This window comes from Macrosteles quadrilineatus, unplaced genomic scaffold (genome assembly GCF_028750875.1).
Source record: "Macrosteles quadrilineatus isolate MER2022 unplaced genomic scaffold, UCM_ALF_1.0 Scaffold_17__1_contigs__length_3442018, whole genome shotgun sequence".
NCBI classification, from domain to species: Eukaryota; Metazoa; Arthropoda; class Insecta; order Hemiptera; family Cicadellidae; genus Macrosteles; species Macrosteles quadrilineatus.
Genome location: NW_026542610.1, coordinates 783034 through 800797, shown reverse-complemented (window position 1 = coordinate 800797; position 17764 = coordinate 783034). Strand labels below are relative to the sequence as shown.

The 17764-nt window shown below is 35.6% G+C and overlaps 1 protein-coding gene across 1 annotated transcript in view; it reads left to right on the top strand.

Moving 5' to 3' along the window:
• LOC129005186 (lachesin-like) overlaps positions 1-14702 on the top strand; it is a 56249-nt gene extending 41547 nt beyond the window's left edge. Inside the window, exons 4-11 of the mRNA XM_054434017.1 lie at positions 546-731; positions 4964-5153; positions 5926-6054; positions 6914-7033; positions 8838-8938; positions 9139-9208; positions 13088-13209; positions 14043-14702. Coding sequence (XP_054289992.1) covers positions 546-731; positions 4964-5153; positions 5926-6054; positions 6914-7033; positions 8838-8938; positions 9139-9208; positions 13088-13209; positions 14043-14354 — 1230 coding nt within the window. The 3' untranslated portion in view covers positions 14355-14702. The remainder of the gene's footprint in view (positions 1-545; positions 732-4963; positions 5154-5925; positions 6055-6913; positions 7034-8837; positions 8939-9138; positions 9209-13087; positions 13210-14042) is intronic.
• Positions 14703-17764: the final 3062 nt, after the last annotated feature.

The window sequence follows — 17764 nt, the reverse complement described above, 5'->3', positions numbered from 1 at the left end:
GGTGTAAGCAAATTTGTTATTTAATGTTCAAATTGGTCTTTATATTAAACCGCTACACCAGTGTAAAATCCTATTTAACGTAGTTTGAGTATTGAGAAAAGGAATATTCGTTAGTATAGAAATAATTACTACAAGTTATGTTCAAAAACTATTCTAGAACATGGAATTATTTTGACACAAAATGTGGATTATTAGTTTCCTAAAAGAGAAATTTACATTTTCAAACAGGTTCGCAGTGGACCTTTGACCGCTTATTGCTCTAGTTCCTTTCTGCCACTCTGAACGCTTTTACGTGAGTGGTGAAATCGCCTATTTTCATTCAAGAGCAATAAACATTACCGTTATTTATTTCTGAAGAAGTTAACTTAAAACATTAGGAAATTTCCTGATAAAGAACTACTGATGAGAGAATAAACCTCGTTTAACTCAGTTAAGGAGCATATAAAATGTGATGACTCCGTAATATTAAGATTTCTTGCTTCCAGCACATATTGTAATCTATAGTAAATCTATTAGTATTCATCAGCCGCAAATTTTGACTTCAGGTTGGCTGGGTGAAGGCTGACACGAAAGCGATACAAGCAATCCACGATCACGTGATCACTCACAACCCTCGTGTGTCTGTGAGTCACTCGGATCACTCCACGTGGAACCTACATGTCCGCAGTGTACAGGAGGAGGACAGAGGACAGTACATGTGTCAGATCAACACGGACCCCATGAAGAGTCAGGTAGGTGATCATTTACAACCCTCGTGTGTCTGTGTGTCACTCAGATCACTCCACGTGGAACCTACATGTCCGCAGTGTTCAGGAGGAGGACAGAGGACAGTACATGTGTCAGATCAACACGGACCCCATGAAGAGTCAGGTAGGTGATCATTTACAACCCTCGTGTGTCTGTGTGTCACTCAGATCACTCCACGTGGAACCTACATGTCCGCAGTGTTCAGGAGGAGGACAGAGGACAGTACATGTGTCAGATCAACACGGACCCCATGAAGAGTCAGGTAGGTGATCATTTACAACCCTCGTGTGTCTGTGTGTCACTCATATCACTCCACGTGGAACCTACATGTCCGCAGTGTTCAGGAGGAGGACAGAGGACAGTACATGTGTCAGATCAACACGGACCCCATGAAAAGTCAGGTAGGTGATCATTTACAACCCTCGGTGTGTCTGTGTGTCACTCAGATCACTCCACGTGGAACCTACATGTCCGCAGTGTTCAGGAGGAGGACAGAGGACAGTACATGTGTCAGATCAACACGGACCCCATGAAGAGTCAGGTAGGTGATCATTTACAACCCTCGTGTGTCTGTGTGTCACTCAGATCACTCCACGTGGAACCTACATGTCCGCAGTGTTCAGGAGGAGGACAGAGGACAGTACATGTGTCAGATCAACACGGACCCCATGAAGAGTCAGGTAGGTGATCATTTACAACCCTCGTGTGTCTGTGTGTCACTCATATCACTCCACGTGGAACCTACATGTCCGCAGTGTTCAAGAGGAGGACAGAGGACAGTACATGTGTCAGATCAACACGGACCCCATGAAGAGTCAGGTAGGTGATCACTCACAACTCACGTTGGTTACTCCACGTGGAACCTACATGTCCGCAGTGTTCAGGAGGAGGACAGAGGACAGTACATGTGTCAGATCAACACGGACCCCATGAAGAGTCAGGTAGGTGATCATTTACAACCCTCGTGTGTCTGTGTGTCACTCAGATCACTCCACGTGGAACCTACATGTCCGCAGTGTTCAGGAGGAGGACAGAGGACAGTACATGTGTCAGATCAACACGGACCCCATGAAGAGTCAGGTAGGTGATCATTTACAACCCTCGTGTGTCTGTGTGTCACTCAGATCACTCCACGTGGAACCTACATGTCCGCAGTGTTCAGGAGGAGGACAGAGGACAGTACATGTGTCAGATCAACACGGACCCCATGAAGAGTCAGGTAGGTGATCATTTACAACCCTCGTGTGTCTGTGTGTCACTCAGATCACTCCACGTGGAACCTACATGTCCGCAGTGTTCAGGAGGAGGACAGAGGACAGTACATGTGTCAGATCAACACGGACCCCATGAAGAGTCAGGTAGGTGATCATTTACAACCCTCGTGTGTCTGTGTGTCACTCAGATCACTCCACGTGGAACCTACATGTCCGCAGTGTTCAAGAGGAGGACAGAGGACAGTACATGTGTCAGATCAACACGGACCCCATGAAGAGTCAGGTAGGTGATCATTTACAACCCTCGTGTGTCTGTGTGTCACTCAGATCACTCCACGTGGAACCTACATGTCCGCAGTGTTCAAGAGGAGGACAGAGGACAGTACATGTGTCAGATCAACACGGACCCCATGAAAAGTCAGGTAGGTGATCATTTACAACCCTCGGTGTGTCTGTGTGTCACTCAGATCACTCCACGTGGAACCTACATGTCCGCAGTGTTCAAGAGGAGGACAGAGGACAGTACATGTGTCAGATCAACACGGACCCCATGAAGAGTCAGGTAGGTGATCACTCACAACTCACGTTGGTTACTCCACGTGGAACCTACATGTCCGCAGTGTTCAGGAGGAGGACAGAGGACAGTACATGTGTCAGATCAACACGGACCCCATGAAGAGTCAGGTAGGTGATCACTCACAACTCACGTTGGTTACTCCACGTGGAACCTACATGTCCGCAGTGTACAGGAATAGGACAGAGGACAGTACATGTGTCATATATTGGTTCCACTTAACCCACTTGTGGCCACAACTATAGTTCGGCCGCTTAGAAAGCGACCTCCTCCAGTATTGGTTTAGCATTAGCGCGCAGGTCGTTTTCTAAGCGGCCGAACTACAGTCATTTTATGGTCAGGTAGATGTCTTGGCAAAGTTCGCATTTTTTTTTAAGGGTCCAGAACGTTCCTACACGAAGCCAACCGGAAAATCAAATTCTTGAAAATATACAGCTTCAAAAAACATCATTATTATTTATGATAAGATATATAAAGTGTTTTACCTAACCCGCCATATTAATGTTCCCTATCCCTAGCGTGATGTATACAACTTCTTTACTTCAAGAGTGAAGTAAAGTTTCAAAAGCTCGTTCGGTGAAGTAATGAAACCCATTTAAATAACATTGAGTGCTCAATAAAAAATATATATATACCTCTATGGAGCGAAGGACGTTCAACGCTAGCAATCAGCTATGCGCTTGAATTTTATTGTTGTGCTTTAAAGTATTTTCCTAACCTAGCTTTTGTTTGCAAAAGAACGTTTTCTGTTAGAAGATGTGTGAAATGGATAATGAAAAATACTTTTCCTACAGTTACCTAAAAATGTACATGTTCTCTTACTGATTTGAGAAAGCAAAGTGGCCAATTCGCTCACCAGTGAGCCAATGTTAACATTGTCTCACTTTAATTACTTTGTCTCACTCCAGATTTGCAACGTGAAGGCACGAAATAGTGAGCGCGTAACATGCAGACAAGGTCGTATGCGCGCGAAATACTTTGGCAGCATTGGCTGTAAATCAGCTGGTCAGCTGTTGTACTGTTGTATCATTAAATGTCATATTAAAAGTTCACTTCTGAGTAAAAATATGTTACGTTTCTTTACCAATTTATTTGTTTTATGGTAACTGTGGGAAAAATATAATGTGCAACTCGGGTGCAAAGTGCAATTGCTCACTTTGCTCACTAGTTGCACAAATAACTATTACGTAACCCCTTGTATATTGTCGGGTCAGGTAAAATCTTGTACGTTACACGTTACGCAAGAACTCGCTTCCGCTCGTTGCATAACATTCACCTGCGTGATGTAAAAACGCTCTTACTACACTTGTAAGGTAAATGGCTATTACTATATCCAGATGTAGTTGTTCAAACCTGTTCATTTTTAAATATTTAATCTTGACTATCACAACACTGTTATTTGATACAATCTCATATGATGAAAATTGCATCAATATTTACCAAAAGGCCCCGTATTATAATTTTACCTCGTCAACATTTTGTTATAAATGTTACTATGTGAAGGTACTATTAGCTTTATTTCACATGTGATCTTAATTCTTGGGGAAATTAGCGCAGGACGTTTAATTTAAATTTCGAAGAACGTTGGCCCAGACGAACCAGAATCACATTTTCAATTCTTTTCACCACAGGAGACAAAATATGAGGACAAAGGGGAGTTTATTTCTCTGTTTGGTGACTCGCACTGTCAAAGAAATCACCAGATTTCCATATTTTAATATCGCAGCTGCTAACTCCCGCAATGTTTCAATGCCTCTTCTTGACAGTTCATTGAAATTTATCAAAATCTCGAGAACCAGTGGATTGAATTATTTTAGCTTTCTCCCGTCCAAGTGTTTAAAGCTGTGTGTGTATAAAAAAAAATGTGAATATAATGTGGCCACATTATCATCAAATAAAAATAAGGATTTTATAAATTGAATATCTAATACAAATATTTAATCTAATGCTGATATCAATTTCAAGGATACAATCGTGTTTTAGCTTTATACTATATGAGTGTTTACATTAAGAGCAAAATTTGATAAGTCCGAGATAAATCATTGGTTCAACCACGTTTATTGGTTACCTAATGATTCTATTGTTGGTAATTACTATTTGGAATATAAATTTCTATAACATGATTAGCATTATGAATCGTGTCTTAAATTAATACATTCCTAAAAAAGCAATGACAAAAACACAACATTTATATTTTGACATACGTTCAAAGGGTGGGTCTAAGGTAAACAATCTAGGGAAATGCTCCCAACAAGTCATTAGGGGTTCTTATGCGCATGCGCCACTCTAACCAACACGATCCACACAAAACATGATATAGATTCAGTTAACCTAAAAATAGTACGAATACAAACCTTAGACATGACAAATATGTTAAACATTAGGCCTGAATGTTTGTAAGCCTGTCTAACATGAGTATCGTTGCCAGATGGGGCACCTGGACGTAGTGGTTCCGCCAGACTTTGTCAACGAGGAGACCTCCAGTGACGTCATGGTGCCTGAGGGAGGAACTGCCAAGTTGACGTGCAAAGCCCGAGGATATCCAACACCTCATGTTACCTGGAGAAGGGAAGACAACGGCGAGATCGTCGTCAAAGAGGCTGGAGGAAAGACCAAAGGTACGTTACAAACTTTAAGTATTAATTTCTGATCGGTGTAAGTAATTGTATTGACCACGAATGAATGGGTGGGAAGTAAAGAAACTAATCAGTCATCAAACAGTACATACTATGTTTTATATCAAAGTGAAAATATATGTTATACATGTTTTTACCACAGTTTATCAAAAAAGTCATCATGGAAATATATAACCATATTTTCTTTTGAAAATATTATACGTGAATAAATCATTTTACAACACAAATTTAAGCTCTATTTAGTTTGAAACAAATTAAATTAAACATTACACAAAAGTTTGTTTAAAGTTAAGAAATAATGATATAATTAAGTGACACAAGAACCATAGAGTTTGAGGAGCCTTATGTGTTCTAACTGGTAAAAAACGCATCTGTAGACTATTTTGCCTTGTGACATGGACATTGATAAAACTAATTTACATAAAATAAGCTCCTAAATCCAGCGGTTTACATTGGACGAGGCGGTGAAGAACCACCTTATCTGCGTTCTCTCCCCATGGCGAGGCACGGTCAGACTAGTAACATGCAACTAGTAAAACATGCACGAGATCGTTCTTACTGTTTAATATAGTGAAAGTGATTCATAATTTAAGTAAATTGAAGTTTTTACACATCTTTTTCGTGTATAACACTTTGTTTTTTGCGTTTTGGAAAAGTCCTTTTTATAAAGCCAGTTTAACTTAGTGTTACCTGTACATTTCTTCACATTTAAAACAACATTGGTGTATAATTGTGACGCCATTCTTATTTACAGTGACGTCATACCAAGGGGAGGTTCTGAAGCTGCCCAAGATCACGAGGGGTGAGATGGGTGCCTACCTGTGTATAGCCTCTAACGGCATCCCACCCTCTGTAAGCAAGAGAATACTCGTCAACGTGCATTGTGAGTTTTCCTCACTGCAAAATATTTTCAGAAATTTCATTATGTAATTTTTATTTTATTTCTTTAAAATACATAACGTTACTTTCCACCTTTGAAATACTTTAACACTTTATTTCCCTGGCACTTAAAAAATGTAAATTAATTATTAACAGAAAAATGTAAATTTTAGGCCCTAATTAGTATACCATTGGTATACAACTTTAAATTTTGTATGAATTAAAATGTCAACTAATAGACATTTTAAGAATCGCACTTCAAAACTGACTTTTATAATAAAATTTAATTAATCGTGTCTACATTATTTTTTATAGACAATACGTTTACATTTGAAAACATTCAAATCTGGACTACTCTCAACAGTTTCATGTTTAAAAAAAGTCAACTTTGTATACGATTTAGAAATATACAATGTGTCCAAAAAACATTTCAGAACTTAGGGAAATTATTTCTCATACCAAAAGAAAGAAAAAAAGTGATATGAAGGCGTATGTCCGAAAATGAATATTTACCCAACTATCCCTCAATTATTTTGTTACACATAAAAGATCTTTGCTAGGAAAACATTAAAATGGTTCGACATTAAATTTGAAAATGGTGGTAATTTTAATTTGTTTAACCTACTAATAACATTTTAATTTTATGACAAAATGTTAAGAACACTTTTCATTTAGAATTTGATATTCCCTATCAAACAACATCAAGATCAAAACCATCAAATAACGAATAGCTGAAATATCTCAGTTTAAGTTTTAAAATAAGGCTAAACTAGTCATAGTGTACCAGTTTTCATGTACGAAGATCACTTTAGAGGTGGTAAAATAATTAGTATACTTGAAGAGCCGTTGTTTCCCTTTTCCAGTCCATCCAGTGATTCAGGTGCCCAATCAGCTGGTAGGGGCTCCTACTGCCACTGACGTCACTCTAGAGTGCTATGTGGAGGCATCGCCAAAGTCCATCAACTACTGGGTGCGCGACTCTGGTAAGACATAACAAATACTCGCACCTCCAAATTAGATTAATTATACTTGAAACGTACATATATTTATGTTAGGGGGTTCAAAGTCATGAAATAATTAACATGAAATAATAATAGGTTTCGTTGTAAATTGTTCCATAGACTTATCAACACACTGTACCATTGACTTTCATAGACTTCTAATCCCATTGTAAAATTCGAAGCTTGTTTTTTGTGTCTAGTTCATGGTTGGACACTGGGCGCTAGTGTCGATGACATTTTGGTTCTATTATTTTAGAGTAAATTTTATGATTTCCGCTTCCTAGGTTATATAACTAGATGACGAGGTTGTTGTTTATGATCTCATAGTTTGATTAGGTTAAACGAGGTTTTAAATAACTATAATAAACTTTTTTTTAACTTGACCCTAGCGGCAAAGGACAGAACTAACGATATTTGTCTTCGGCTAATACCTAAGGATACATGTACCAGGTATTTTACTCTGTTATTTAACACACTATTGTTTTTTAAATAACAAAGGCTTCTGGAGGATATCAATATCATGCTATTTTCAACTGTTAATTAATTGTTTTGCTACACAATATATAGTACGATTGAAACTGCTTGCCAGGAAGTAAGAATATCTCTACACATACAACTTCTGTAACTAGTGGAAACTTCCAGTTGATAAATGCGTGTAGAGTGCATAAAACACCAACTGCACTTAAATATGTATACAAATATTATAAAAAAACATCCACATCCTGTTTAAAGTTGCCTTGACAAGGTTTTCTCATTCTACCTTGATAAGTGCTACTGTACTTATTGAATGTATATAAAAATTCGTCGAATAACACACATGAATTTACACTTAAATACAAATCAGTAAATGTATACTTAAGACCTAGGCGATGATCAATTTCGATTGGACACTCCAGTCATCTACCGGCCAGATTTTTTATGAACAACTTTTTTATACCAACGTGAACCAATTAAATTGTAGAAGTAAAAGAAAGTGGGCAGATTCCACACCAGGTTCCGCTGGCGACGAGATTCTTGGCCAAGTTTGGGGGCGACAGCTCAAATTAACTGCGACTCCAAGTTGAATATTTACGCTATGCAAATGAGCCGTTATTGTGCGATATTATTGCGCGCTGTTTGCCGGAGCTTTACTTTTAACGGATTTCATTTGCACATTTGAAATATTATCCCGGCGTGCCAGGTTTGGTGGAAGGAGCGAGAAATAACATCTTTGGAAAAGGATTCCAGTCGTGCCGAAACATTGATGGAGAACTAAAGTGGTGTTTTTGTATATTTAAATCATATAGACATATAATTTTTCATCGGTTTAGTGTTATGAATCTGTCGACACATCCGCATGTTTGTCCATACTCTTTTTCATCTTTTGGTCAAACGTACATAACAAACATAATTCCATGAACCGTGCTTACAGACACAATATATTAATTTGAACGGATGGTTGTTTGCCTCTGGGGACCTCAAAACGGAAAAGAAAATCGGTACCGGGCCTAGATTCTACCATGAGACCAACGGGAATAGCTTACTTCCTACATGGGAAATTCGCTAATTTAACTATATAAATTACTTATTCATAAGTTATAAGCTGCAATACAGTGTAAAACCCTGTGTTTTACCTTATGAATAAACTTATAATTACATTATGAATAAAGTTAATAACAGCGTATTAATCAGTGAGAAAGTATTTTTTATAGACATAGTTTTTATGGCAGTTAATGTACTAGGCTATCTAGATAAAAAATATATGTTTAATTTTGAGATCGGTCTGTTGTAGTTGTACGTGTTTCAGGAGAGATGGTGATTTCGAGTGAGAAATACGAAGTTCAGAGTGTCACAAAGTCTTTGTTCGAGGTGAAAATGATCCTCATCATTCGTGGATTCAATAAACCGGTTGGTTAATGCTGTAAAACCTTCTTGTATATTTTTTTTAAAGTCCTACCATGTACATATCTTTATCTTGTTATCCAGATATTTTCTCAAATACAAGTTAGAATTTCGTTTAGTTTGTAATTTAAACATACAACTATTCTTATTTTTAAATTGAGTAAAATTTCCTAATAATCAAAGTCAACTATTTTGTCATTTTACAGGATGTTGGTTCATACCGATGCATTGCCAAAAACTCATTAGGAGAAGTGGAGAGCAATATCAGGCTATATGGTACGTATCGTCATTTAGAAATATTGTACTGAATTTGTAGGTGCCAAATGTACCTCGAAAGCTGAATGTAGTAAAAAAAATATTATATTTTTCCTACAGTTACTATAAAGCATATAAGTAATTATGCCCCCCCCCCCATCGCTATAAACGTTTAAAACAACGTAGTTAAAACTATAAAAAGGACTTCAAAATAATTACTAAGGATGATGGTATACCTAATAAAATATTGGTTTACAGTACTAAGAGATCAAATAGATATTTGATATTTTTAAATGTGCCCAAATCAAATAGCTTATATCCTCGTTACACTCTATACTATAGCTTTAATGTCACAATATTGAAAAAATCCAAGTATTATCAGTTTAGAAGGGTGCAAAGACTGAATCAGCTGCTAGTTTACCGGATGTAGAAGACATATCCGGTAGCGGCCGAAGTCAGCAGAGATAACCTTATTGTTCATTGCACCAGTCTACATCCGGTACTGATAACCACCCTCAAGCCTTGATGACAGTCTGATGACTGTTGATGACTTTTATCAGTAATTTACTCATATCTGGGTCAAAATGCTTCAGTCTATTGGCCCTTTCTGAAGGATTTCGAATTTTTTTTCGTTATTTATTTTTTAAATCTGATTATTCATACCCATATGACGTTTCGACTGGAATAGAGGCTAGAACACACTACGTAAGGAAATTGGGCTCAAACTTTGACGTTCACAAATATTATTTTTCTACAGTCACCCGACAAAGGCTTCCGTGTACATAAAGCCTTACTTTGGCGCACAGTTTTAATTTTGGTGCACACCAGTAATTCCAATCAATTAACACAAAACAGCGTGCTTTGATTATGCACGTAATCCGTGTAGGCTACGCTTGAAAATAAGTTGGCAACACTTGAAGATATTACGACTACGATCAGCTGGTGCAGCGTTTCCCATTCCGTTCAATGTTTGGTTTAACCTGACCTTAAATTGGTTATACGGTGTTTGATAGACTAATTACTTATATGCTTTATAGTAACTGTAGGAAAAATATAATATGTAACATGAGTGCAAACTATCTTTTTTGCCTCTTTGCCCACTAGTTACACATATAACTACTTTCGACGTGTTAATATAGCAATGTGGTTTTTGGAGCCCACATCAACGATCGTTAGGTTAGCGAGGACGAAAATAGCCGTAATATGTTACTCCTGTACAGTGTTGCCACCACGTTGTTGCGATTTTACCCTAAAGGCGGGCTAAAATTACCCTAAATTACCCTAAATCTACTTTGAGTTACCCTTAAAATTACCCTAAATGTTAATATTTGCGTTTAATGCTATAAAACATTGTTAAAATCATATAAATCCTACATAAGATGATTAATTATACTAAATGATAAAATGAAGTTCCAATATCAATCAATTTACGTAAAATTATACTCGGTTCTAAAAAACCACCTGAAAGAAGAACAAAATGTTGATATTGAACAGCTCTATCAACTATCGTAACTTATAACGAAGAATATCGAATCAAGAACTATCAAATTTGTTTAATGTATCGACCCATTACTACTGTTTTTGGACAATCATATCTTTAAAATACAGTACGGTACCACCAAAGCTTTAATCTATAAATAGTAGTAATTTCTTGACACAATTTGTAAAATAATTCAGTTTAATTCAATTCAGCCACTTAATTAAATATCAAACCCAGTAATGAACAATATTTCATATTTTATTAGGCCTATAACGTGTTATAGAATCGAATACATTCTAAAGGTACGTTTTGCTTGGAGCGACAGGTGCGACGGTCGCGCAGCGACTGTCGCCGAGCGGCAGTCGCGGGATGGTAGACTGTTTTGCTTGGAGCGACAACTTCTTTGGCGTCACGAGACGTGGTACCGTCAGTGCACCTAACCTCAAAAGTGCGCACTAAGTATAAAGTCACTAAATAAAATCGATAAATTCACTTAGTAAAACAGGTAAAACTTAACAAATAAAGTATTCCTTATAGGCCTAGTTATTTGTTATAAGAAACATTCCAAAACTGCCATGTCACAAGCCAAAATGTAATAAAATTACTCAATTTCTCCGTAAATTGCAGTACACAAGCATAACTTTAATTGGAAATCAGTGTTATAAACAACCTCCTCACAGAGTGAAAATTATATTTTATTGATTGTATTGTAAATGAAAAAAAAATACCAATTACATTATATACTACATTAATATTTGAATAACCACATTACTTTAATAATTGGCATTTTATATATTTAAATATGACACGCCTGACTTTTAAGCCAATTTGATCAATAACCATTATACAGAGCAATATTTTTTTGAATCACCTAAACGAAAATTTAATTAGAAGTCTTTTAAGTCGACAATCTAAATAACCTAACTTACTAATATATTAAAATAACTTGTAAAATAATAAGACCAAAGAATAAAGGACAACGTCAGGTTTAAACTAACCTGACGTTGTCCTTAATTCTTTGGTCTTTGTAGGAGATATGTTTCAAATCATAAAGCGCGGGGTATTTTGCCACTTCTTCTAATAAACTGTCGTCTTTTTCACCACTAAAATTTAACTTAATCACAGACGTTGGCCGACGCCATATAGCGAAAATAAAAGGTTACCGAACTTGTCAGAATGGTGTACACTATAAAAACAATCAGAAATGTAACTGTCGCTAAGCGACTGTCGCTCCTGACTGGTCTAGGAGCAGTACCCAGCGACTGCAGCTCGCGGCTCTAGCGACAGTAGCTCCAAGCAAAACAGGACTATGCAAAACCCCTTTGATCAGTGTCCCGCGACTGCCGCTCAGCGACCGTCGCACCTGTCGCTTCAGGCAAAACGTACCTTAAAACAGATAATTCCCAACTATTGATAAGACGATAAGAGGGTAACTTTATTATGAAAAATTCATCATAGCAATCGATCTAAACAGATTTGAATCGAAAATCGAATATGATAGTTTGGCCATAGTATGTAATGAACGTTTTTTGCCAAATTTTGAAGTTTTTTTTCATTTTTTTAGTAAAATTTCCATTGTTATGCTAACTTTTAGTTTTACCCTAAAATTACCCTAAATCTACCATTACCCTAAACTTTACCCTAAGACCAGTAAATTACCCTAAAAAAGGGTAATTACCCTAAAAGTGGCAACACTGCTCCTGTATATAAAAACTTGTCACCATCACGACCATTTGCGACAAGTAAATCATTGTATTGACCGAATACTAATTAAGTTTGGACCAAAAATACGAGAATGGAAATGGTAAGGATAATTATCATAAACAAAAAACGTCAGTGGCTTGAATCTTAAAATTATGACACAAAGGCGGTTTTTGACAGTTCCCCCAGAATAATAAAACAAACATGTTTCGATAATAATGTAAACATGTTTAGTTTCGGGACAGTGACGTCATTTGTGTTTATTATCCGACAGTTTATGTTCTAATATTCGTGGGTTGGACATACTGTATTATGAATATTTGAAAGAAATTTACACCAAAATGACTATTATTTATTCTTTAATCTCGAATTGCCTTTGTGTAAAAAAGATGATCATCATATTGTGGAAAAACTGCATAGTTTCCACCAAATATGTTTTTGATTACTGTGGTATATTTTAATGACCATCGTAGGATTAATAATTCAGATAAAAACGTTATTGGCGGTTTCTGAACATGTAAAAGTCTGAAGTATACACGTAATTGAAAACAATTAATTTCCATTTTTCAGTAAAACTACATCCGTTTGAGAAAAGCGGTTCCAACAACGCAGATATAATAGATAACCCAAACCGATGCAATATTTCCATTAACGGTAATACAATACGTATATTGTATATTGTTGTTGCATATTCTACTGACTTATTCCTTGGCATTCAGAAATCCCCGGACCCACGCGGAAGGTGTACCAAGGACCGCCTGACGACGAGGAGGATCAGAATTACGAGGTGTACGGCTCAGCCGAGGAAGAGGGTCAAGACGAAATATCAAACTCAGTTCAGGTAAACATTTTAATTCTTCTATCTGTAGAAGATTACTATTTTAATTTTTTTTGGGGGGGGGGTGGGTGTCACAAAGAACAACTGTGAGAAAAAATCATACACGCAGGAGAATGGGTATTGAAGAATTCCTTCGGAGGCCATAGGACTTTCAAGAGATGTGTGCGCTACGTCACAAATTGGCTTCGTTACCAAAAGCACTGCGAGCCTACTCGGATCATAAAATTTCACTCTGACTCATCCTTTACACATATTTGGGGTAAAACGCACCTAGATGGCGTCCCCATCTAAATTGGTATTCGTATTTATCCACTTTATAAAATAGCCAAACTGGAATAGCGACATACTGTCAGTTTTACCACATTTTTCTGCATTAATTGTCAAAGTATCTTAAAACAAACGAGGAAATATAATTTTTACCCAGCGCACGTGCAAATTAATCATTTAACTACTCTCTATTTGAATAGAAAATGGATGGAATATCTACCCTAGTACATTAGGAAGTAAGGCCTCCTCGGTCACCATCACTAACCCTTCTGGGTGTCCGACCGTGTCGGAATACCAAAAGCCATCTTCAGCGCTGGTGACGCTGGTGACAGGCACTAACTGGTGTACGCTGACAAACGCAGGCTTAGTGTCTGTCACTAGATGGTCACCAGCTTTGAAGATGGCTATCTGCAGCAAAACCCAACGTTAGTAACTAGTAATTCTCCTAGTATTCCGACACGGATGTACCTAGAAGACTTACTTAGTGTTATCTACCCAAGTATTCAAAATGTAATGGTCTATTTAGTATTAATAAGATATTACGTTAATTTAAATTCTATTATCTCCAGGTTGTAGCAGGTTGGGGGGACACTCCTACTTCCTCAGGAGTTCCCTCAAAAGGTACCTTCAACACTGTGCAAGTGTTAGACGGTGCAGCGCCCAGCAGTGCTTCACGGCATGCAGGCACTCTAAACACGATACTCTCTGCGATATATAAAACCCGATTAAGCATTAGAACACGAGCAATCAGTTTCTCCAATACATCTTCTTTGTGGAAGTTAAATGTGTTTTTTGTCAAAACACTTTATTTCCCTGTAACTATTTGCACGAATCTTTTACTCTCGGTTTGTTTTCCAACTCAGACATTGTTTAGTCTCTGACACGAAGTCCGTTTAAGATCACACATGTTTGCTCCATAGTCTCCGGTGATTGCAATAGACTTTAAGAGACTGAGTATTGTTGTTAGTGTAAATTGTTAGAGTTGTAAACTTTGTTTGAGGGAAAGCTATACAAATTGTTTATTTTATTAACTCATAATTGCGCTTATAGTGAATTGTATCCAATTAACAAAAGTATTTTGAGATTCAATTAAAGTTGTACTTGTCAACAAACGAGTATATCCAATTATGTGTTAAAAATATTGATGGGAAAAGAATCACAATAAATAACTAATATTGTACCTATCTAAAGAATACAACTCTACAGTAAACTATCCAATAGAAAATAAACGCGGTTTTAAATTGTCTGGTTTTAATTTTGTTATTAGTAATCCTTACTAATGATGGAGTTAAAAAAGTAGATGTTTTCTCTGAAATTTAAGTAAGAATGATATATGTTTCATACGGTTCTTTTTGCTAATTACACTTTTCAGACATTTAGTTTTTTAGACCTTTAAAAATTCAGATTTTTGTTTAACGAAACATAAAAAAGTGAAAATACAAGTACAACAAAAATTGTTAGTTTTTTTCAACGTTCAATGTAGTTGAAAGTATTAATACAATTATTAATACTATATAGCAATTATGCCAACAAAAAAGTTTGTTATCAATACACACCTTCATAAACTTTTCAGCTTGCCCCTTACCTCATGAGCTTTAACTCCGTAATTACTGTTTGTATTTTCGTATCTTTCTGTAATCCAATAAATGAGCAATACATCAACAAAATCAAAATCCAAATAGTGAAAAGTAATAAATATTCCGGTTCAACATACACATTTAGGTGTTAAATATGTAAGAAATAACTAAATTCTGAGTTAAACACTATCACAAAAATCCATTTAATTCATAATCAAAACAAAAACAATCCATTGTAAACAAGAGTATTTTTAACATGCGATTTGATACATTAAGCAACATTAATTAACACATATGATTTTATATAGTATGTATTAGTAGGCTACAATGTTTTATGATTAACCAGAACGGCAAACAATTACATTCCTTGTAGAATGCATTTAGCCATAATGTAAGATTTAAGTACAACTGAGCATAGCAATGAAACTAAGCCATTGCAAACTCAAAAGCTACATAAACATTTTTTAAGCATTTGTTTCTGATCAAATAATGTCTGGATATCATATAACAAATTTATATAGTAGCTTTTATATGGGATCTGTACATAATCGTTTGTAAGTAAATGTAGTTTTAGTAAGGTGCAAAGTATGATTTCACTTGTTACAATAGCTGATGTAAATATAAAGTTGTGTGCCTAATGTAATGTTACATTTGACAAAATATCAACCTATAAATAGAAAAACGCTTATGTAAATACTATCCAATCGTTAGAGCAGTGTGTCAAGTGCGTTGACAATAATATGCTTATTTTGTTTATTTAAGATGTATCAATAACATATTCTTTTGATTTAACTCGCTACGCTGTTTTCATGGAAACCAGTTATTGTAATAATTATGTAAATAATTTGAAGGTGATATGTTTTTAAAGTCATTATGAATTTATTTCTTAACAACTGTAACATAGGAAACGAAATATTTCAAAATACCTATGAACTGCTATTCACTATCACTTTTGCTAATCTCAATAAGTATTGACTTTCCCCAAGTATGTTTACATGTTAAAGAATGTTTACATGTATTCAAAGTAAACCAGAACAGATGTTAAACTTTTACTCCCTTGAGTTTGATATAGCAGCCCATCTCAGCTTGTAGGACCATTGTACATTTCCCAAGTGTAACCTAAAATACAGGAACCTGATGTGATGTATAATCATTTAAGTTGTACAATTGTTTAGTAGGCTGTGGAAAATTGTTAAGTTGTGTAAACGGTTACGTTTATAAGTTTAGGAGAAGTTTAGAAAATATTTTAAACTAGTAAACTATATTGTAAAAAGTTGAATAAATTAGTTGTTCTATTTGTAAATGTGTTTCTGTTGTACCGAGTTCCAAGGGTGAGGTTTTCAAAAAAAGAAATCAGTACAGAATATTTTAATTTATTCAATAGAGGTGTATTGTTGGTTCCATACTCAACTCTCTCTTATCTTATAATTATTTTACTAAGCATATTAAGCTGTGCGGCAAAGGTAATTAATTTAAAATCACTCATTGTTAAATTTTCGTTTATCATCAATAAATGCCACTTCATTTAGGATCTAAATGTAAGGTAATATTGTAAAAGAGTCTAACAAGGATTCCAGCAAATATTAAATTGAAGACATCTTATCACCATTGATATAAAAAAAGAAGACAAAATTTAATTCTTAAAAACCTATTTACAACCCTTCTTTTTAATTAATCTAATGTTATAACTATAACTTCTAATTCTAAACCGCTTGGATGCAATAGGTTTTGGCAATACAATTTTAATTTCCAAATCGTTTTTAAATTGAAATGGTAGATTTTCCTTGTTGAAATTTATTCAGGTATACAAAGGGAATGTCGTGAAATACATTTTTTGTTCCAAATTTCAGTGCCAAGGCAGAGTGAGATAAGGCGGGGGCAGACGACATCCCGGGGGACAGCTTCGCACCTCATTGCCTTTTTTATCTCTTTCATCTTCATCACATTCCCTTATACTTGTATGGCAAAAATTATCATCCTTTCCCCATAAACTGTTTAAATGGGCATTAATTTTATTTTACTAATAGTTTTACACTAATGTTTATATGTAGTAAGTAGATCAATACACGAATTGCAAATTCGTCTAGATAAATTGTACAGCATTCAAAAAAGTGTGAGATTTGGCAATTTAAATAGTCAAAAAGGTAATACTAGCTTCAATGTAAGTTCATAGAGGATGCTAACGCTGTCAAAGACAAGAACGTTGTCTCAAAAAATCTCAACTCAATAAATGTTTAAATAACACCATTTAAATCAAATGTGAACTACAAAACTCGGCAACACAATTAGATACATTGCATGGTAAACTTAAAAATTGAATACAAAATTACAAATACAATATTAAAATTATCTTTTCTCACAGAACCTCTGATCTGTACTACAATGACTTAAAAAGAAAAGAGTTCGTCTAAAGCAATATTCGTCAACAAATATTCGTCAATTAATAAAAATACCAATTTTTAGAGTTTGATTAATCGTAAAAATTGCAATATATCACTTAGATTTAAAGTTGCTAAATTTATGTGTTCTATTACATTCACAACCTTTATTTTTATAAATCGATAACCTAAGGAACCCAAGTAAACTTTTTAGTCTATAAATCTGTAATAAGCATACTTTTCTCAACCGAACTTCATCATACGACTAACCTTTGCAAACATAAGTTGACTCCGTGAAATTATTAATTAAAAACAAGTAAGTAAAAATATTTGAGT